We start from the raw sequence: 22,817 nt of genomic DNA, 5'->3' as shown, positions 1-22,817 counted from the left end.
ATATCCTATGTAATGTCAGATCTTAGCTATGCAGTCCTCAGCATTCCCTGGATATGATTGCGGGAGTATTACGCAGATGAGTATTGCTAAGAGCGCCTTCATTGATCCATCTCCGCAGATATGCTATTAGAAATGTGGCATTTTTCTCCATCATACGTCAATCCAAGAAACTACTCGACATTTCTCAGTGGTTTGTTCTTTTCTAACAAAGCTTACAGTTATGTTTTTTTGTGATCGATAGAATGTGTGCGGAGTCTTTTAGAAATTGTATTCACGTGGGGATAGTTATAAAGAAGACGTGACATTACTTTGCCCTGTTGGTTAGCTAGGTCATAATGACCTGGTTATAATGATCCTATTCCCGTGGTATTTGGGATCACCAATTACAGTTACTTTGTATTGTGACATTGATGACCATTATGTAGGTTAGGTCAACAATATCAGATTGGTGGGGTATGGGGTTGAGCCGATCTTGAGATTTCAGGATCGATTTTAAAATCCAATTTCCAATCATTTTCCAGCCAATCCCGATCGCTCAACCCTAGTTGGGGTGTATGAATTTAGAGGAGCGCTGTAACACCATGTATAAAACAGTGGCCGTGTTTGGTATGGAAGACCACAGTCTCATTTATTTGAACGATGAACATGGCGTCATGGCCCGTGAAGCAGCAGCAGTGTTCTTCCAAGGGCCCCAAGCAGTGGTCTCCAAAAGGTGTTGGGTATTGAACCCCTGCTACACCAATATGGATGACCAAACCTACGGATAGGCCATCAAAATCAAAGTCTTGGACAATCTGTAAAATGAAATATAACACATGCTTCATACACAATCCAGTCACATTAATATGAAAACCTGTCAAAATCCAGAATAACCACCTTTGGCAGAGCGGACCGCTGCGAGACGTGCAGGAAGAGAGGGGATGTTGTGATGATGTCACTGGGATGTTGAGCCATGCCGACTCCAGTGCCGTGGCCAGCTGCGCTAGGTTACACGGTTGAGCATCCATGGCATGAACAACCCGATTGAGGTGGACCCACAGATTCTCGATTGGGTTCAAGTCTGGGGAATTTGCTGGCCAAGGGAGTACGGTAAACTCATCCTGGTGCTCCTTGAACCACGCACGTACACTGCGAGCTTTATGACACGTCGCATTGTCCTGCTGGTAGATGCCATCATCCTGAAGAAAAACAATTCGCATGTAGAGGTGAACATGGTCCGCAAGGATAGATGTATACTTGTGTTGATCCCTCGTGTCTTCCACAATGATGAGTGCACCCAGATGGCTGATGACACGTGCCTTCTGCCATTGGTTATTTAACGTTGACGTCAAAAGTAGGCGCTGGTCACATTAATAGGACTGGACTGTGTAGCTCAGGTCGACTTCAATTCAATATTTGGCTATGCCACCTCTGGTAACAAACTCCCCGGTAATAGGGTAATTGTCGTGGTCTGGGTTATTTTATGGAGATGGATAGCCCCCTTTGGTGGACACACTACCCTCCCTGACTACAGCATCACCTATTCTATGTCATAGTCCTATATCAGATGTTACTTGAAGCTTTTGGAATCCAGTGCAAAATCAGTAGCAAATCCTTCAAGTGTTTACCTGGTATCTCCTAATATTAGGCAATATGACCTCATAGGCCCCAAGACCGGGTGCATTTGCAATCTCACTCCTTATCGATACGACCCGTCAGAATTCTTAAGTTCACATATTATCTGTAAAACATTATGTTCATGGATAGATTTCCTTGCGTCCAGACCAGTAGACAGCACTCCCGCAAACTTCATTAGAAGTTGATGTTCCTGTATTATTCCTAGCTGAATGGCAGCGTGACATTGTCTTCAAGTCTTTGTGATTTCCAGATTCCTTCTTTCTGAATCCAGTCACAGCCACAGACACTTAGGACTTTCTATGCCAATTAAGTCAGTCGGCCGGCTGATGAAATAAATGACTGAATATTTTAAGGTTGATTTCTCTCTAATAAATTGAATAGCATAGGCTACTGCAGCGCATGAAGATTATAAGGCGGGTTTCAGTAGCGTATTGTATTCAGGGCTTATCTCCTATTCACCTGCGATGAACCAGAAATGGACACAGAATTAATGCTGTAACCTGCAGTAGGGTAAAGTAGGATACAATACTAAGCATGCACATGATTTATAGAAAATGCACATGTGAGGATGCAAAGCTTGTCAAGTATCATCATCGTGTGCATGTTCCTGCTAACACAGACGGAAACAGAGAAGTCCTTATTCCATAGCAGATGAGGCTTTCAGACTCTTAGGTTGCAATGTAAAATTTGTAACCCCACTGCTTTCGTCTGTCATGTATAATGGTGCTACCTTGTTATCTGCCAGAGCAGGCTTTAAATTTCCCAAGGCATCAGGGTCAACGCGACTGCTACCTCTCCACTAGGTCCCAAGGGGTGGCCATAGTTTGGCTTTTGAGTCTCATGTGGCTTATGGGCCTTTTTTTTTTTTTTTTTTTTTTTGTCGCTTTCCTTACTATTCAACCTAATGACTGGCAGTGACTTACTAAATCTGTCCAAAATTCTTACACTGGTTTACTTCCCCTCCCTAGGAGTCTGGCTGCAACTTACTCTCTCTCCCCAGGATTCTGGAAGTGACTTACTGTTTCTCCCTGGGTGTCTGGCAGTGACTTACTCTCTCTCCCCAGGAGTCTGGCTGCAACTTACTCTCTCTCCCCGGGTGTCTGGCAGTGTCTTACTCTCTCTCCCCAGGAGTCTGTCACTGCCTTACTCTCTGTCATCCCAAGATTCAGCAGTGTCTTAATCTCTTACTCCAGGGGTCTGGCAGTGACTTACTCCCTCTCCCCAGGAGTCTGGCAGTGGCCTAATTCTTCTCTCCTGGAAGTGATTTATTCTCTCTCCCCAGGAGTCTGTCACTCCTTACTCTCTGTCTTCCCAGGTTTCTAGCAGTGACTTACTCTCTTACCCCAGGAGTCTGGAGGTGACTTATTCTCTCTCTATAGGAGTCAGGCTTTGACTTACTCCATCTCTCTCCAGGAGTCTGTCATTGCCTTTCTCTGTCTTCCCAAGATTCTAGCAGTGACTTACTCTCTTATTCCAGGGGTCTGGCAGTGACTTGTTCTCTCTCCTCAGGAGTCTAGCAGTGACTTATGTTCTTACTCCAGGAGTCTGGCACTGCATTTATCTCTCTCTCTCCCCAGGAGTTTAGCAGTGACTTATTCTCTCTCTTCAGGAGTCTAGCAGTGACTTACTCCCCCAGGAGTCTTGCACTGTGTTACTCTCTCTCTTCCCAGGAGTCTGGCAGTGACTTACTCCCTCCCCCCAGGAGCCTTTCTCTCTCTCCAGGAGTCTGGCAGTGACTTACTCCCTCCCCCCAGGAGCCTTTCTCTATCTCCAGGAGTCTGGCAGTGACTTAATCCCTCCCCCCAGGAGACTTTCTCTCTCTCCAGGAGTCTAGCAGTGACTTACTCCCTCCCCCCAGGAGCCTTTCTCTATCTCCAGGAGTCTGGCAGTGACTTACTCCCTCCCCCCAGGAGCCTTTATCTCCAGGAGTCTGGCAGTGACTTAATCCCCCCCCCCCCCCAGGAGCCTTTCTCTCTCTCTCCAGGAGTCTGGCAGTGACTTACTCCCTCCCCCCAGGAGCCTTTCTCTCTCTCCAGGAGTCTGGCAGTGACTTACTCCCTCCCCCCAGGAGCCTTTCTCTATCTCCAGGAGTCTGGCAGTGACTTACTCCCTCCCCCCAGGAGCCTTTCTCTCTCTCTCCAGGAGTCTGGCAGTGACTTAATCCCTCCCCCCAGGAGCCTTTCTCTCTCTCTCCAGGAGTCTAGCAGTGACTTACTCCCTCCCCCCAGGAGCCTTTCTCTATCTCCAGGAGTCTGGCAGTGACTTACTCCCTCCCCCCAGGAGCCTTTCTCTATCTCCAGGAGTCTGGCAGTGACTTACTCCCTCCCCCCAGGAGCCTTTCTCTATCTCCAGGAGTCTAGCAGTGACTTACTCCCTCCCCCCAGGAGCCTTTCTCTATCTCCAGGAGTCTGGCAGTGACTTACTCCCTCCCCCCAGGAGCCTTTATCTCCAGGAGTCTGGCAGTGACTTAATCCCCCCCCCCCAGGAGCCTTTCTCTCTCTCTCCAGGAGTCTGGCAGTGACTTACTCCCTCCCCCCAGGAGCCTTTCTCTCTCTCTCCAGGAGTCTGGCAGTGACTTACTCCCTCCCCCCAGGAGCCTTTCTCTATCTCCAGGAGTCTGGCAGTGACTTAATCCCTCCCCCCAGGAGCCTTTCTCTCTCCAGGAGTCTGGCAGTGACTTACTCCCTCCCCCCAGGAGCTTTTCTCTCTCTCCAGGAGTCTGGCAGTGACTTACTCCCTCCCCCCAGGAGCCTTTCTCTCTCTCTCCAGGAGTCTGGCAGTGACTTACTCCCTCCCCCCAGGAGCTTTTCTCTCTCTCCAGGAGTCTGGCAGTGACTTACTCCCTCCCCCCAGGAGCCTTTCTCTCTCTCCAGAAGTCTGGCAGTATTTTACTCCCCATTTAAAATGCACAATAAATGTATATTTTGCCGGCTACTATCTATTACATTTGGACAGTCCAAGTTAAACCTTCGATTCTTCCGAGGCAGGGAAAAGACTAACAAGATTTATAAGTTCACCTGGAATAGACATACAATAAGTCCATTCAGAATCCACCTGCTAAACACAAAAACCAGCAGGATAATTCTTGAGCGAAGTTGTGTATCCATAGGGTTTTTTCCATCTGCCTGGTGGAAATAGGTAAATTACAGTTTTTTACATATCAAACAGCACTTTCTTTAGAGCTGGTAAATTATTTATGTGCCGGAATAACACCGGGGATTCTACATATAAGTTTGTGTTTTCGATGAGTTTATATACTCTTGCAAGCAAACACAGTACACAATATGCTGTATTCGCTTGCAGAAATATATTTACCCGTCATATAAACCTAGGAAGTGTTATTTTACAGCTATACCATGCTGAGTGTATATGCTATAAGGATTTTATTACTGTCATACCTGGTGTATATGCGATATATATACTGCATATATTGTAATATACCAGAGGGGCTCTCCCATAATTACATATTTAATTTTCACAAAACAGAACAATTAGTATAATTATCCCAAAAAATCTCTTTCTATTGTTGTTCCAGATAAGATAAGATATTCCTTTAATAGTCCCACAATGGGGAAATTTCAGTGATACAGTTTCATAGATGGTACAGTAGTATATAACAGGAGAGAAACACATACAAGCTCATGGCAGATAGAGAAATCCTAGGAATCATAGCAACTAAAAAGGAAAGAAACACAGACACACTGCAGGATCATTTAGTTCTCTGTGTGGAGTGATGTGCTCATCCTTGTTGGCTCCAGATATCCCTAGTAGAGATGAGCGAGTAGTGTTCGATCGAGTAGGTGTTCGATCGAATACTACGGTATTCGAGATACTCATACTCGATCGAACACTACTAGCTGTTCGAAGTTTAAGGTTCGATGCAGAACCAGCGTTGATTGGCAGAATGCTATACCTTCTGCCAGTCAACGCTGGTTCTTCTCTTACCTTTAGAAGTCTTCTCCGTGCAGCATCCCCGCGGCGTCTTCCGGCTGGAATTCACTCTGCCTAGGCATCCGGCCTAGGCAGAGCCGACTGCGCATGCGCTGGCATGCCCTCGCATGCGCAGTCAGCTCTGCTCAGGCGTTGGGCCAGGCAGAGCCGACCACGCATGCGCAGTCGGCTCTGCCTAGGCCCCGATGCCTAGGCAGAGTGAATTCCAGCCGGAAGACGCCGCGGGGGCGCTGCACGGAGAAGACTTCAAGGGGAATCCAGCCCGACCGTCACTCGTGGACTTGGTAAATATAATTTTATCGAATTTTGCGTACCCCTGAAACGAGCATTTCCCCCCATAGACTATAATGGGGTTCGAAATCCGTTCGAACAGCCGAACAGTGTGCGGCTGTTCGAATCGGATTTTGAACCTCAGACATTTTAGTGTTCGCTCATCTCTAATCCCTAGTAGTGTTGAGCGAGTAGTATTGGATGGAATACCTCGCCGGTGTAGGAATGCGTGTAAGTGGCCAAACAACAAGGGGTTAAACGCATTGAATATTCAAAGCGTTTAACTCCTTGGTGTTCGGCGGATTACACGCATTCCTATGCCGGCGAGGTATTCCATCGAATACTACTCGCTCAACACTAATCCCTAGATGAGCAATATGACCGGCTTTGAAAAACAAGAGTCCCAGTGGTCAAACCCTCACCCATCAGACTTATTTATAAGAAATTAAAGGGACTATCTAGGATTAGAAACCATGGCTGCTTTCTTTCAGAAAGAACCCCACTTCCACTTCTCGGGGTGTGACATCACGTCCATTGGTCAGATGGCCATGCAACAGCTGAGTCCCAATCAAACGAATGCTAACACTATACAACCCCTTTAAGTGTCTATATTGGGACAACCCCCTTAAGACCATTTTAGGGTTGGGCCTGTTGTACCATTTCCTTGCTTCCTGCCTGTTTTCATGTCTACATCCCTATATAAGTAATTTGATTCCTCCTAGTCGTTATCAATCATAGTAAACACTTATCACATTAGTTTACTTAACATTTCCTCATTGTCTAAGCATATTTTACCTTTGTGACTGATCTTTGTGTTATCCGTCTACTCTTAAAGGCACATTTAATTGGTTCTATATAAATTATTCAGTTACAATGCTATTCCGGGTCCCCAGGCAGAAGAAGATCATTTGAGTTAAATTTGAATAAAATGATTCTCATATTTAAAAAGAATATTTTCCCAGATAAAGCCTCAGAGACACGGGATTTTCATTTTGTGAAATTGCCTGTGTGGGATTTCTGTTAGCTCCTGCCTTTTCATCCCTCTCGATCTGCCTCGTAGACTATTTCTTCTTTATATACAGCTCCACGTGACATTTCAGATAGGAATTTATTTTATTTTAATTCAAAGCAAGTACCTCAAAGCAACTCGCGAAAAATCTAAGGAACGAATGTAACACTTTGACCCCGCTGGTGCTCGTCTAACATTTATAACCGCACGTCTATGGAGAAGGAATTTGTGTAAATATGTATTTAAAGAAGACAAGTGTTAACAAAAGGTGAACGTGGAGGAGACTTGGACAATGCTTATCGATTGTGTAGCCTTACGGGCTATTATTGACTTCTCGAAATGACCACATGATAAAGGACCAAAATAGGTGTGTGATTTATAATATTGGTATCACTATATCATTAGAAGCTATGACAATCAAGGGTAAGTCCAGTGGCGTAACTACCGGGGTAGCAGGGGTAGCAGCTGCCACAGGGCCAGGGACATTAGGGGACCCGGTGACAGCCTCTACCCCTGTGTTTTTTTTTTCTTTTCTTTGTAGGCCATTACCAGCTGGAGTTACTTCAGCCGGTAACGGGTCCTATTTACTTACCGATCCTGGCAGTGGCCGGGATCAGTAAGTGACGCCCCGGGCCCCACAAACATCATTATTATACTCAGGTCTTTTCTGACCCCCAAGTATAATGATCGGAGGTCCAGGGGAGGTAAGCAAACATAAAAAACCATGTTACTTACCTTTCCGTGCTCCGGGCAGGTTCGGGCCTACTTCTGGACACTCCCTGACGTCTCTATGCAAGGATCTGGGATTACCGGTAATTCATACAAGACCAGAAAGGGGTATCCCCACAGCAACAAAAATTAAAACCTAACTTTTATTAAAGTCATTTAAAATAAGTCTATACAGTTCATGTGTACCTCCTTCTACCACCTAGTGCAATAACATCACTATTCCTCACTGAGTGGCAAATCTTTTTATGCAGGCGTGTGTTCTGTGATACCTAATCCGTATGTCGGGTGTTCACCCTCAATCTAGGTACTTGTTCACACCACTCTCTATAGCTCACCTAAGCTGACAGGTGCTCGTTCTGACCGCTCCCTCTCCCCTCCTCAAACAATTGGGTTTCAAATTGACTGTGCTGGGAGACTCTGCCTGAGCCTGGACACTTATGAGAACCTGCAGCTCTGGACCCTGCTAGTTATTCTGCCTGTATCTGTGAGGACAGATTGATATCCTAGGACATCAGATATTATAGCGTCTCTACGCATTTCATCAAGATCATCAGGAGACGATTAAAATTTTTTTGCAGGCTGCCCTAATAACTATAGCCTGCCATCTAGCCTATTGCAATACCAGCGATATGGCATGTGGTAAAAACCACAGTTGAGACCGGGACCCTGATGGTGGACTCCCTGACGTCACATGACCCAGGATGCAGGTCCTGGTCATGTAATGTCCCAGGTCATGTGTCGTCCCGGATGTTATTGAAGATGGCCGACACCACCGGGGACTGCAGCGGAGCTGGAGATAGGTAAATAACAGTGTTTTTTAGGTTGGTATCCCCTCTCGGTCTCCGATTATTATACTCTGGGGTCTGAAAAGACCCCAGAGTATAATAATTGTTCATGGGTGTCCACAGTGAGGCATAATAGTGTGTGTAGGCGCTACTATGGGATAAAATACCGCGTGTAGGGGCCACTATGGGGCATAATACTGTATGTAGGGACTACTATGGGGCATAATAGTATGTGCAGGGGCATAATAGAGCGTGCAGGAATGTGGGGGGGGTTAGTCGGGGTCTTCGGTGGGCGTCGGTCGGGGGGGCCATGTCAAAAGTTCGTTACGGGCCCCGCCAATCCTAGTTATGCTACTGGGTAAGTCTCTATGGCACCAGTGTCTCACGTATAAAACTTACGTAACAATGTTATTGTCTTTATGGGACCAGTATGCTAGTTGAGCCCCTTAGTCACCAGGGCCTGGGTGCGACTGCTACTTTACACCCATTAGATGTATGACCTCAGGCAAAATATTGGCACAACTACTAGAATTTCAACACAGGATTGTTGCAAGTAATCTCTTATGAGGTTGCACAAGACATACTACTACTTTCACCAAAGGTCACCTTGACTTCCTCGACTTCCATACATTTGCACTAATTTGTTAGAAACCTAAATGAATTTGGGAGAAGCAGCCCTCAATGCTTCCTCCTTTTGTGATTTTCCTAACATAATTGATGATGTTGGATAAAGTCCATCAAGTCCAACCAATAATCCCACCCTGAGGAAGGCAAAACGAAAAAGAAGGGGGAAGTCAAGGATGGGGAGTTGGAGTTATGGAAAAATAGAGCAGTAGGAGTTGTAAATTTGGAACGCCATTGCCTTACTACTACTCAGTGATTTATGTTACTGGAAAATCTAGTAGTACATGGGACCATGTAAACAAGATAGTGGAAGACTATGGTATTACACACATTGGGGTCTGTCCTTTGCTGAACGGAAATATAAGATATCACTTTAAAATGATAAAAGCTCCGCTCATTCATTATCAGAAGAAACATTGTTCATTCCAAGAACGTAAATGTGTCCAGCAGAATCCATTTGCTTTCATAGTATTGGGTATATGTGAGACCTGATGCCATTACATCCCTCACAGTCCCGTATTCACGCCTCCATCTCTGCAATTTTCACTTATTTAAACAGTATAATGAAGTTGATTGCATGGAAATTCCCCCCAGACCTGTCCTCGCGGATAATCCATACATCTCGTCTGAAAGGTTAGCGTATTTGTGGAGCCAGCGCTGAAAAGATCTGAAGGATGTAATTACTGCTTGCAAATGATCCTGGATTTAGGTTACATTTCTTAATTTCCTGCTTGTAGAACAAAGTTGGTCCATTTGCATGAAACCGTGGCTTCTGTAGCGATGACCTGAACCGGTCAAGAACCTTTTGATATCTGCACAGGTTTGCTTGTGCTAGATACTGCCCTGATAGACCAAAGCGAGAGCCGCTTATCACATTAGAAGATAAATAGACTCTAAAAGTCAGGTTGGAGGTGTCAGATCATCTTTTGTCAAGTTCTTTCGCTCACAAACAAGAAACAATCTAATATGAAGCCTGGACTGAAATATCTGTATACAGTGTGTGGAGATGGAAGGATACTACTGGTCCTCTCTAATGGAGGTACATGAAGGGAATTTTCGTGAAGATAATCTTGTTGTATTTGTGAGTTATCTGCTCCCTACTGGTCCTCAGCTGTGTCATGTGACCAGCAATGAGACTATCCAACTAACACAGTAGCTTCCACTATGTGTGGTCCTGACTTACCTCTCAATGGCAGATGTAAAGGGGAAAGGAAGATCGGGGTCTGGAATTTCAAAATGTCCATTACATTGTTCTAAGGAAGAATAAGGTGCCACAAAAGGTGTCTGGTTGTGGATACCTTTTGTCTCCCCAACCTTGACTTATGTTGGCTTCCTAAGATGAGTGTTCATGTGTATAGGGGAGTTGGTGGACATAGCTGTTGGCCAAACAAGCCAATTCCTATTGAAAATCTATTGACAACTGAGTTACTTAAAGCAAAATATTTATACTCATAGGATTCTGACGGCCCTACTGTAGGGACAAGGACATAGACTATGAAAGTGGTTTTAGGGTATTAGAAAATGTGTCTGATTTTTTCCCCGTGCTGGACACTGTGAGGATATAGAGACAGAGTGCCGGGTGCCATGAGGAGGTCCAAAAAAGATAACAGAAATCCCTGGTTCTCCACCTATTATATTTTGGGGTCTGAAGAGACCACGGAGTATAATATTTTCACTTCCAGTTCACTTCAAACAAGTTTGGGCTGAACTGGGGGATTGCTTCAACCAAACATTGAATGAAGCAAATATTCAGAGAGGTTTGCCCATCTTTAAACAAAAGTCTTTGACAACTCATTGAAGGAGTCAATTGAACACTCTGTGCCACAGTGTTGTTAACGCATTATGAGTCGTGTTAACTTTTGCTACATCTCTACCTCTTTGTGCTCTGGTGTCATCTGAATGTGAAGATCATGACTTTTCTGACTCAGGAGACATTGAAGTCCTTTTTTTTTGTGGTGTGTTCCTCTCCTACATTATCATCACAATCACTCACTTTTTTCCTGAAAGAAGATTTTCCTTCTGCTTCTGACCATGGCTGAGCGATGTAGTGGTTCTGTTGAGTTAGAGTTGGAGTTGTAGTCGTAGTCGGTGGTTTGGCTAACCACGTCCACAGCCCTGGAGTAAATGGTGCAGTTCTTGATGGTTGAGTGCAGTTAAGGTCTACATTCTCCATGCTCAGATTGCTCCTGAGATCCAGGTTTTTTGGCAGATCCCAGGAAAAGGGGTGCTGAGAAATTTACCAGCAAATTTATTCAGCAAATTTCTGCCGTCGATGGTTTGCCTGCTTCAGCATTTCAGCAGCTCTCAAGCTGTCCTGCTGCTGAACTGGTTCCTCGCACCGTGCCTGTGATTGTACCGGCATCTCAGCAGCTCGCTGGGATGCCATATAATGAGCGTGTTTTTGGCATCGATGATCTGGCTGCATCGGCGTTTCGGCAGCTGTAAAGCTGTCCTGCTGCTGAACTTGTTCCTCACGCTGTGCCTGTGATTGGTCCAGCATCTCAGCAGCTGGCTGGGATGCCATATAACGAGAGTATTGTCAATGATCTCCCTCAGCTCCGCTTGAGGAGAACTCTGTGACTTCTGGCTTCCTTCACAGCTCTCGCTGTTTTAGAATTTTGCAACGAATTAGATTTTCTTCTTCCCGGCATGTTTAAAATTGGCAAACTGCCAATTTGGATTAAAGGGGTTTTCCCATCCAGTGTGTCAGCACACTGCCTAGAGCAGATCAGATAATATGCAAATGCATATACACAGTTTAATCTAGTATGTGAACATAGATTCATAACAGTCATGAAGCCATTTCGTTTACAAGGATAAAAAGTAGCCTATGTGTTAATCTGGGTTACAAACTATCTATGTGCCAAATTTCGTCCAAATCCATTCAGCCGTTTTTGCATGATCGAGGAACAAACACACAAACATACAAACTTTCACAGTAGACTAAAAGCTGCTCGTAACATAAAAAGACCTTCAGGCGGTCGTATTCGCATAGTCAATTTTTTTTGGTATAACACAGTGTTCCAACACTTATCATTTGCACATTTTTATTAGTTCCCGAAGGTCTCTCATCACATGTCCAGGCCTCTATGGGAAGCTTTTTCAAAGCCGCACTGATTAATAGATCAATGGCGGAAGGATTATACCAAACATTAAGTACTTTAGGGCAGATTTAGAAATAACACCAGCAGGCGGGCATATTGTTGGCAGACCTTGAGAGGTTTATATTCCACTTATACGCACTTACCTCGGCAGTACACTGACAAGCTGGGAGTCCTATAAATCACTTATCGCTCTCTTGTTCTATATACACCCAGTTGCCAGCCGTTCTTACATCATAATTTGCTTTGAAAAAAACAAAAAAAAACAAAGAAAGTTTGCGTCTGTCTAGTCCTGCCAGGAAACATTGCACATTCGCCTTTTCATTATTAATTTGTCATTTATATTTTAAGACCGCGCAGATCAATGCGATTGGCAAAGGAAAATACAACAGAACTTTAAAGGAGACACCGGAAAATGTTGTAGGAGGTTCTGTAGATGTTAAAAAATACATGTCTACAGATAGTATATACGTTTATATGGATAGCGGGGGCAAGTTATTACAAAGTGTTTATTTAGGACAGGTAGGGGCTAGGCGTTGCAAAAATCACAATAGGCCACTACCTGACCATGGACAAGGTGACCCTGGACTGTTCACCTTCCTATATTTTCTGCATCTATTAGGAGATGGGATATAAAGGGATGTGTTCCACCACCTCGTGTCACTCCCAATCACTATATCTGATATTCTCCTCTTGATTCTGGCTACTAGCACTGCCCTGCTGGCTCAGGCCATGGATTTACTGATATCAGAACACTCTCAAGTTCGGTGGTCTATTTAAAGAGGAATCCTCTTGCCAAGCCTTGCCTTGTGTTTGAGAACCATTCTTGGTCCCCATTCCATTTTAGTTGTCTCCACTGTTGATTCTAATCCTGACCTCGGCTTTGTTCTTGTTCCTTGAATTGTCTACCTGTTACTTGTAGTCTTACTCCTGTCTCTGATCCTTGGCTCCTGACTACACTTTTATCACATCCTATGCCATGTCGCATTCTGACCTCCTGGTGACAGCTCCATTCCTAACCAATGTTCCATCAGTTCTACTGGGCCAAACCATTGTGATTCTTGGGAATGCAATGGTCTGCAGTAAAGTCCCCACTTTAAGTGTGAAGGTGATTCCTTAGACATGTCCACTTCACATGTTTATGTGACATGATTTCTTCTCCCATCACAGGTCCATATCACCCATGGAGAGAGGGCTTAAGCCAGACTCAGCTTGACTTCTCATCCACAGGACCATCAATGGAGGGTCAGTGAACAGTATATGGCCCCTTTTTCTCTTAGTCCCTTAAGGGATCCTATCAGTCAGACAATTTTTTCTAGGTACCACGTTGGAATAGCCTTAAGAAAGGCTATTTTTCTCCTACCTTTCGTCGTCTTCTCTGCACCGCCATTCGCCTACAATCCCAGTACTGTTTGGTATGCAAATTAGCTCTCTCGCAGCACTGGGGGCGGGCCCCAGCGCTCAAACAGCACTGGGGGCGTCCCCAATGCTGCGAGAGAACTCTCCAGCGCCGCCTCCATCTTCGTCAGGCGCGTCCTCTTCCTCTTCTGGTGGCTTGTAACTTCTAGGCCTCGGGCCTTGGGCAGAGCAGACTGCGCATGCCCACAGGCCACGAGAAAATGGCTGCTTGCACAGTATTTAGCCCCAGACAATTGAGGACTCCACTGATGTGATGAAACATTTTTTTGACAAATTTTGTCTTAGGGATTCAATAAAAGTTATATTTTAACTTAATTTCCAACAACCTGAAGGCCCCCTCAGCAGTTCACCAGCCTAGGAGGAGCACTGAAGGATCTAGTCGAGATCCTAGACGTGACCACCACAACTACGTTATCGTTACAGAGCCTGGTACAGATTTTGCACCAAGACCCAGGAGTTTAATGTTGTGTCTCTGCCCCAAAACGAACATATTCTGTGGTTACGACATATCTTTGACTAAGGCTATATACTATACCTACAGCATATGTGTGAAGCGCCTCGGTCTCCGATTCTGAACAAAAAATGCCTGACAAAATAGATCACAGCATGCAGCACTATTTTGCCCAGTAACATGATGAACGCCTGACAGACCATATTATAGCCAGTGGAGTCCATTGGGCAGAGCAATGCAAAGGAACAATGCAGATGTGAACAGAGCCTTATAACACATAGCTACCTATTGTGCAAAGTAATTTCAGAAGAAATTGCAAGAAAGCAGATCGCTGTTTTGCTCATGACTGTGGGAAAACACAAAAGAAAAGACTCCGAAAATGAAGACTGATTTTGTTTCTTGCCTTGTGTATTCATGGTGTATACTGATAAGATGATCACATTGAGTCCAAGAAGGGGGTTATCTTACTCCATTAGAATAATCTCTTTAAAATGAGCTCTCAGCATGGGTAATAGGGTCAGCGTATCCAGCATGAATGTCCATATAACCATATGTATGGTCTCTTTAGTAAGACATTTCCAGAGGAACTCTGGGGAAATCACTTCCCCACAATATACATATGCAAGATACAGTTCATCTGGCAGGCACTATTGATGTTTCTGGAACAAGTTTCAGCTTGAACAAAGAAAATGTAGCTGCACTCCAAAGATTTTCTGTTTTTCGAGAGATTTGTTTTGCAAGTTTAATAATCCAAATATAGTCATATTCTGTTCATAAAATAAAAATAACATCTACATATTCGGCTTATTAATTCAGCTCCGTCTGTAAGCTTAGACACTTCTTCAAGTAAGATAATTATTACTGCTGTGTATATTTTCCTAATTATTTTGCCCTCACCTAAGTTGATCCTTAGCCCCCACCACCACCACCACCCATCTCCTTGGCAGCCTAGAAAAATCAGGGTTCACACAAAATGGAGACTGGTCCAGAAGGAATACGGGGGTCTCTAGCTTGTCGATTCCCAGTCTAACTCATTGATTTCCAATATTTGCCTTCCAAGGGAACAATTACTCCTCTCTCGAGCAAGCTTGATGTGTAACTCAACAAAACCATTCCACAATTCCCAACCATTGATGTTCTAATGGATTCGTCTTCCTGAATATTAGGCAATTTTGAACAGGTTGAAGTCATGGATCATCTTTACCATAAAAGTAGTCCAATTTCAATTGGTTTGGCCAACCATCTAATGTTTATGGGATCATACCTAATCATTACCTGGTAACAGATGTTGGGGGAAAGTCTAGTAGTGGCTTTCTTCGAGAAAAGTATGCAAGTGTACTGGGGAGTCGGGTGAGGTTGGCCAACAAATATGTATATGGCCAGCATTTGTCTTTGCTATCTTCTAGAAAACCACTGGCCAAGTTCCAAGGAAGACCAGAGTTCCACATTACCCTAGTGGGAGCTCTGTTCTAGGTAATTACCTCCTACACTTACAGGGAAACATTACTGAGCTCCAGCTTCCGTTTCAGGCAGGTGTAAAAACATCTAAAGTAAGAAGGTCTACAAAAATAGTTAATAGTTTATTTTTGTGTCTTAACAAAAATAAGTAATGAACAAAAGAGAAATCTATATCCCATCAATATTTAGTGTGACCTTCGCCCGTTGCCTTCCATCGGTTGTTCTCGCTACTTGCAGACATTTCTCAAAGGAACTCGGCAGGGAGGTTGTTCCCATCATCTTGGAGAACTAAGCCCAGATCTTCTATAGATGTAGGCCTGAACTAATCTGTCTATCTCTTCATGTCATCCCAGACAGACTGCATGATGTTGCGATCAGGGCTTTGTGCAGACCATAGCATCGTCATTATCTTGCAGCATTTTTTCCACACCTGCCTAAAACCTTTTGACTACACCCCTACCTAGAACCTAATCTGATTACTTTATTTTTTGGTGAGTTATAGTATTTTATGTTTGATATATACCTAGCTATAGTTTTTGCTAAAACCCTTAGTAACAACTTACATCCTATCCATGGGGTAGGTAATAAGTGTCTGATCATTGGTGGTCCCACTGTTAGCAGTCCCGTGAACATGACAAAAGGGGTTCCATGCCCCCCATTGAAATTTAGCAAGAGTTAAACAATGCCACTATCTCTCTATTTAAAGTCTACCGGACTTAGAACATTGCCGAACATTGTATTCAACTATCTTGGTCAGTGCCATGTACGACCTTCACTCCATTCACATGGGAACCCCATTTTTGAAGATCGGAGAGCATCTCATTGATATGATCTTTTGCAATCAAACACATATTACCTATCCTGTGATGGGACAAAGCTTTGTCTGTCTTTCGCCACCACTAGAGGGAGCTGAAGAGCGTCCTGTATATGGCTTAAATATTGGATGGGTAGACACTATAAGTAGCACTCCGTATACCCTGTTTTCCTCACAACGCCTAAGCAAATCCTGGTAACACAATGTCTTGAGGCAGGCCTGCCAGTTTTCTGTCTTGCGCGCGCATATAAGAATATTTCCTCGTCAATTAACAATGTCCACCTTTCCATTAATGACACATTACATTTTCTCAGACACTATTAAATTATGTAGAGAGAATTGATGGGGTCATAAGGCACATCATCATTAAAACATTGCATTTATATTCAGCAGCAGTAGCGGCTCAGGTATCCACTCCAGCTAATGCAAATGAATATTAAGCCAGGCTCATGCTGTGTGGATTGAAGATTCATGAGTCATAGAAAGCGGTTAACAAGTCAATGTTATGATCCAGATGGCGCCAGTGGACCCCATAGACTTATAACAAGATCTGATGAAATGTCCATCATGTTGACGGCAGGAATACTGCTACATGTTGTGCTGTTTTTGCCATCAACATTGACGGAATTGTAGATGAAAGCCGTGATCATAGATGAAAAAGCGAAAATCTCCACCCAGGTCGAAATGTGTCTACCCTTACTCTACATTCAGTTAGGGACACCAGTTTTCCATTAAATAAATAAACATATTACCATGCAATTCACATCATAACCACTGGGTGTCACCCATAGACACTTATAGGATGGACATCTTGTGACAGAGTATCACAAAATCATGTTATTTGTAAAGTTGATCCTTTTGTGAAACACACAAAGGGACATGTTTAACCAAGAGGAACGTTGAAGAAGAATACGTCTGTATCAAAATATTCTATAGAATAAAAACAAATGATCAACTTCTCACAGATCAAATTATTTGGTCCTCACCATAAAGGTTGCTCCATTTATGAATTCTGTATTAGTAGAGGTATCCTAGTCCACTGGCCAGAGAAAAGTGGATCCAAAGAACCTATCTCACTCTGGGGGACCCATCTCCTTCATATACTGAGAGCCTATTGAGTCCTATAGGAACTGTGCAATGGTTGATTCTCCCTGTAATGGCTCTGTTGGGGTATTAAAGGGGTTAATTTACCAAAATATTTAACCTCTATCCAAAGGATAAATTGCTAATCCATGGGGGGGTCTAACTGCTGAGATTCCCACCGAATCCCCCCCTGTGGATTTTGTTGTGATGATGGAAGGAGCGCCCCCTGGTGGATACAGAGGAACCACTGCGCCCCCTCACTTCAATGGGAGTTTTGGAGATAGCTTCCTGTTGTACTTTGGCAGTATATGGTATACTTATAACCTGTTGTGAGGAGCATAGCTATAGGAGCCGCAGAGATAGCTATCACTACTGGCCCCTGGAGCCACAGGGGGCCCACAGGCCTCTCCACAACATGATAGCACATGACAACTGAGGACCCCATTCCATATTTTTCATTGGAGCTAAGGATATTCCACATACGCCTCTGCACATTGTCTCATATTGCCTGGTGGGGGTCTTCTATTCCTCACTTGAACGTTTCTATAAAGTCTTGAACCTATCCATCCCCCCCCCCCCCCCAATAAAAAAAAAAAGACCTGTCTTCCTGCATTACTGGTTCTTCTAAGTAACATAAATTGCACATCACTTTTTCTCAAAAAATAAATTGCGTCCTGGCGCCAGAATGTTTTATGTAAAAAACCAAACAGCCATTATGCCAGGGGTCAGAGCCTGGGCGCAGAGATAAAACACCAGCTGTGATTTAAGATGTAAATGTGGATTCATGGCCGCTCCATAATGTTTATCCTCCCAGGTATAATAAACAGGCATCAACTTCAATCCTGACATGTATGTAAAGTTCACCCTGATGTATCTATTAATATGTCATGACAATATTATGCATGTTCCTTGTATGATGTTTACCAAGTCCCCCTCTAAGGCATCCGAGTCCCATCTGCTTGCAGGAGGCGGCCGAGTTACCGACAGCAAATGGAGTGATTAAGTTGGCTGCAGACCTTATGCTTAAATCCATGACATTTCAGCCAAGGGCTATCTGCTGTTCAATGCTTTGTTCTGTCAAAACCGCTCTATTATTTCCGAAAACAATACTGGCATGAGCTAAAAGGTTCAGCTCCGCTCGGCTGAAGACGAGTCACATCTTAGTAGAGTTTACACAAACAAACACTGCCTTCCTGGCGAGGTTTGGGGTTCTTCTGGGTAGGAAAATATCTGGTGGGTTGCATTTATTTTAATGCAAGCTGAATGGGCTTTTAACACTCGCTGCTAGTTGAGCTCTTGCTGTCAGTGAGCGCCTCGCGGCGCTATACGCTACTTGCTTAGATGTTTTTACACTTCAGAACTTTTACCCTTGGCCTACATCCTACCATGGAAGATAGACATGAACATACAGATCACTAAACTCTATTGAGTGCCTGGGGTTCGCTCAGGTAGAATCACAATAGAAAGCAGGTAAAAGAGTAAACGTAGAATAGCGCCATAGTCGTTCATGGACATGTTTGGTAGTGCAGCTTTGCCTCATTCAAGTGGTTATAAGCTGCAATTCTAGGCACAATTTATAGACAAGAGATGTTATGTCATATAACCTTGTTAAAGGAAATGTATCATCTATACTGTTTCCTAATTAAGACCAGATACTGATAAATTGTCATTTTTTTTCTATTCTGTCTTTATTTTCTGATGGTAGATTTTTTTATTCAAATTTTTGCACTTGATTATTGGGGCGACCATCTTGCTTCAGCTGCTGTTGAATATGACAGCAACTTTCCAAATAACTTTAAAAATTGTAGATGTTTTCTGCCTGAAACAAATCTCTAAAGTTCCTGCCACTAGGTGCCTTCCTTCTTGATAATTTGCTGTTCTCTCCCTGTTACTATGGGAGTTCTGTCTTTAGAAACCTGCAGGATCAAGTCAGGAACAGAATGAGTGGAGGGGGAGGAACAGGTCGCTCACAGCTTCTGCGTGTTTACACACAACTTTCCCTGTCTGTATACTACTCAGAAAGGAGTCTTTAGCTCATCACATCACAGAGAGCTTAGGAGAGTCTACTTACTTCTATCTACTTCTGACTAGCTGCTTGTATTAGTGCTGGTGGGCCGACTTAGTAGGCATAGCACAGAGCAGATCCCAAATGTCTGACAATTTAGGATGTTTAGGACGGTGAGATGATGAGGCAGCAATCGGGAGCGAGGAGTCGAATAGGTCAGAGGAAGGAGGAGAGCACAGGGCAGCCGGGCTCATAGAGAAATCGTTTGCACCGCGAGCAAGTGCGGCCATCATGTTGGAACCGGTAAGCCGAGAGGCGAGAGGAGGTGGCACATGTAGGGGCCGTGGGTCCATGGCACGTGGATCCAGGTCAGAACCCCCAACAACAACAGGAGGGGAGCCAAACATTTGTCTCTTAATATTGGTCTGAAAGTGGACATCCCCTTTAAGTCTTATGTTTAGTGTATGATGTAAGATAAACTACAGTAGTGCAGATGGAGCGCTTCATGCAGATTTGCCCTCTCTATATTCATGGTGTCATACCCAAATTAACTCACCAATTTCTTTATTTGTTAGACAAATCAACCTGCTTAAATTTTCACTTCCTGCCTCTATGTATTGTACTTAGAAAAAAATCATATTCCTGAATTTTAGTGGTAAAATCTCAGCTATGATAAAAGTATCTGGCAGGTCTCTATCCCAAGAGGTACGCAGCAGCTGTATGTTCTACCCTACTGCTCTTTGAGGTGAATAACTAGTCTACCATCATGGCCTTCGCTACCAGATTCCTGCCCTTAGGCCAGGCTGCTCTGGCACTGAGCTACATAGTCATTTTTCCTAATAAGCCCCCGAGGGTTTTTTATGATATGTAACCAAGATTTTCCTGAGCCGTTTCTCTAACAATCCGCAGACAGGTGCACAAACCAGAACTTAAATCACTTGATATTCATAATTGGTAATGTTTCAGAGACTTATTACGTACTTAATAGCGCCTGAAACTCTCCATTTGGCCTACATAGCGCGTGATGCGGGCAGTGGGTTGAGAGGTGACAAAGTATAATTGATAGAATTTGATTTTCATGCTGAACAGGAGCCTATAAAAACATCATTAGTCTCCGCACACCGAGCTGCCCCCGCTGCCGTCTTAAGCAAGATGAATAATGTGATTGAAGGGTTGGCTGCGAGGGGGGTGTCACAGATCATGTCCCCTTATGATCCCATGACTGTCGTTCTTCAGGGTGAACACTAATGTCCATAATAACATTGTCATTCCATCATTACAGTATTGGTACATTGATCATATACAATCACCTATAGGTGTAGTAAATCCAGTACGATGGAACATAAAATGTAATATAAGTGAATAGAATGGGCTTATATGTAGGTAAAGAGAGGTCTATATGGGCCATGTATCAATACTGTCACTAAATCATGTCATAGAGGAAGCCAATGCATGGACTATGGGGCAAATGGAGCGAAGGGCCCAGACCAGGTTGGCCGTAGACCTTTAATTAATTGGTAGTATGAGCCTATACCCTCGCCACACAGTGTAGAAAGTCATGTACCTTAAGAATCATGACTATAAGATGGGGCCATTTATTCTTTATGGCCATATATATTTAATTGGTACGGGGCCACCAAAAAGCCTCTGTATGGATGAGCTGTTCTGGGCTGCACGAGATTCCCGTACTACACTGTCTACCAATAAGTATTTGGACACCTGTTGTCCGAGCAGCACAAGCGACAATTACAGCCTCAACCCTCCGGGGCTTTCCACAAGTCCTTGTATGACAGCTAGCGGTATTTTACTCCATTCGGCTTGGAGAAGACAGGTAAGTTCTTTCTCCGAGTTTGGATGACTGTTGCACTCCTCTTAGTTCAGCGATCCAACTTGTCCCAGAGGTCTTCGATAGGGTTCAAGCCTGAGCTCTGGGCAGGCCAGTCCAGTCGGTAACCTGATTGTCACTGTACCAAGCCATGGTAGACCTCGCTACATGACAGATGGCGTTGTCATCCTGGAAGTAACATTGGTTCGACCCATAGAACCGCCATAATGTAGGAAGCACAATGTTATCTAAAATAGTGCAATAGGCGTTGGCATTGAGTTTACCATGCCCTGGGACCAAGGGTCCATACCAGGAGAAACACCCCCAGACCATAACTCCACCTCCGCCGAACTTTACAGGGTGTCCAAATACTTATTGGTAGACAGTGTATACAGTGCACAGAGCCGGGAAGAAAATAGCTCCAAATATTGTATAATGGCCAAGGGGCATTACTGCAACTTAGCTCCCGTTATACTCAGTGGGTGCTGAGCTACAGTGACAGGCTTATATACAAGGTCATCTTACAGCTTTGCATTGAATGGACTGTGAAGGTGCGAAATCCCGCTTGTATTCCTTCTTATTCTTCCAGTTTGCATACAGAGTTTTGTGGCGTGCTCCATCAGACTATGTATGTATGTATGTGTAAATATATTTTCTCTATGCAGTTTTTTGCCTAAAATTGTAGCACAATATTGTATATTTTTTGGAAAAAATTCTGTCTAAAGCTAAATAGTCAAAAAAAAAAAAAAATCAGGTGTCTTCCATAAAGACAGCAACCAAGAACAAGCTTATGTTTATCGGAATGACCCATACATTGATGAGTAGTCCGAAGGGTGGGTCATTCAATTATCATACCAAATCCCTAATTTATGCTACAAAGGACTATATACTAACAACATGTTTTTTTTCTTATTTTCACAGGAGAGTTATTTTTCTCAGTGGACTTCCAGCCCTAAATCAGACCATGACACAACCCAGTTCTCCGAGTCATCCCATTTGGTGGACGTCACCAGCAGAAGTTCTGAGGGCTCCCTACATGCTCAGTCAAACATCAAAGCTTCCATTTCAAACACCGATACAGAAGCAAAGGCAGGAAGCTTCAACACTCAGAGAAGCCTGATGCCAACTCGCAGCTTGTCCCCCAGCGGAAGCAGGAATGAAATCTCTAAGGGAAATTCACTCATTTCGAAAATTCAACAATTTGTATCAGATAAAACGCTAAGGACTTCAATGAGTAAGAAATCCCTGAAGGAGATCCCCAAGGAAGAGCGAAAAATGACAGATGAAGCCTCCGTAAGTGAATAAAAACATCTTACTTTATGCTTGACTTCATCTTATTATTGTTGAGACGGGAGGGCATTTTGCTCTTTAAACTCGAGGTGTCATCAACAATAATTTCTAGAAATATTTTTGACATCACCAGTCAATAGTCCGGAAATCCATTAGTCTTATTTTTTTCTGGGAAATATTACAAGACCGTGATGTAAAATGATCTCAATGCAAGTTTGTCTCGGAATCAGTGGAGAAGAGACTATAGAAAAATAAAAAGAGATTGAGTTGGTCGTTGGTTGGTTGGTATTTTTTGAAGGCCAATAGAATGACCAACCTTATCGAGTCTTGTAGAGAGTCAAGACCAATATGAACACCTCCTTTGTAGAATGGCCCACCCTGATGAT

General features: G+C 43.8%; 1 protein-coding gene across 1 annotated transcript in view; it reads left to right on the top strand.

The window, feature by feature from the left end:
- The window catches only part of CFAP20DC (CFAP20 domain containing), a 197,980-nt gene that overhangs the window by 95,327 nt on the left and 79,836 nt on the right, over window positions 1–22,817 (top strand). The window contains exon 13 of the mRNA XM_075286776.1: window positions 22,063–22,434. Within this exon, the coding sequence (XP_075142877.1) occupies window positions 22,063–22,434 (372 nt within the window). The remainder of the gene's footprint in view (window positions 1–22,062; window positions 22,435–22,817) is intronic.

The sequence above is a fragment of the Leptodactylus fuscus genome, chromosome 9, assembly GCF_031893055.1.
Source record: "Leptodactylus fuscus isolate aLepFus1 chromosome 9, aLepFus1.hap2, whole genome shotgun sequence".
In the NCBI taxonomy this organism is placed as follows: domain Eukaryota; kingdom Metazoa; phylum Chordata; class Amphibia; order Anura; family Leptodactylidae; genus Leptodactylus; species Leptodactylus fuscus.
The sequence above is the reverse complement of the archived record's forward strand: the minus strand, read 5'-3'. Positions and strand labels throughout refer to the sequence as shown.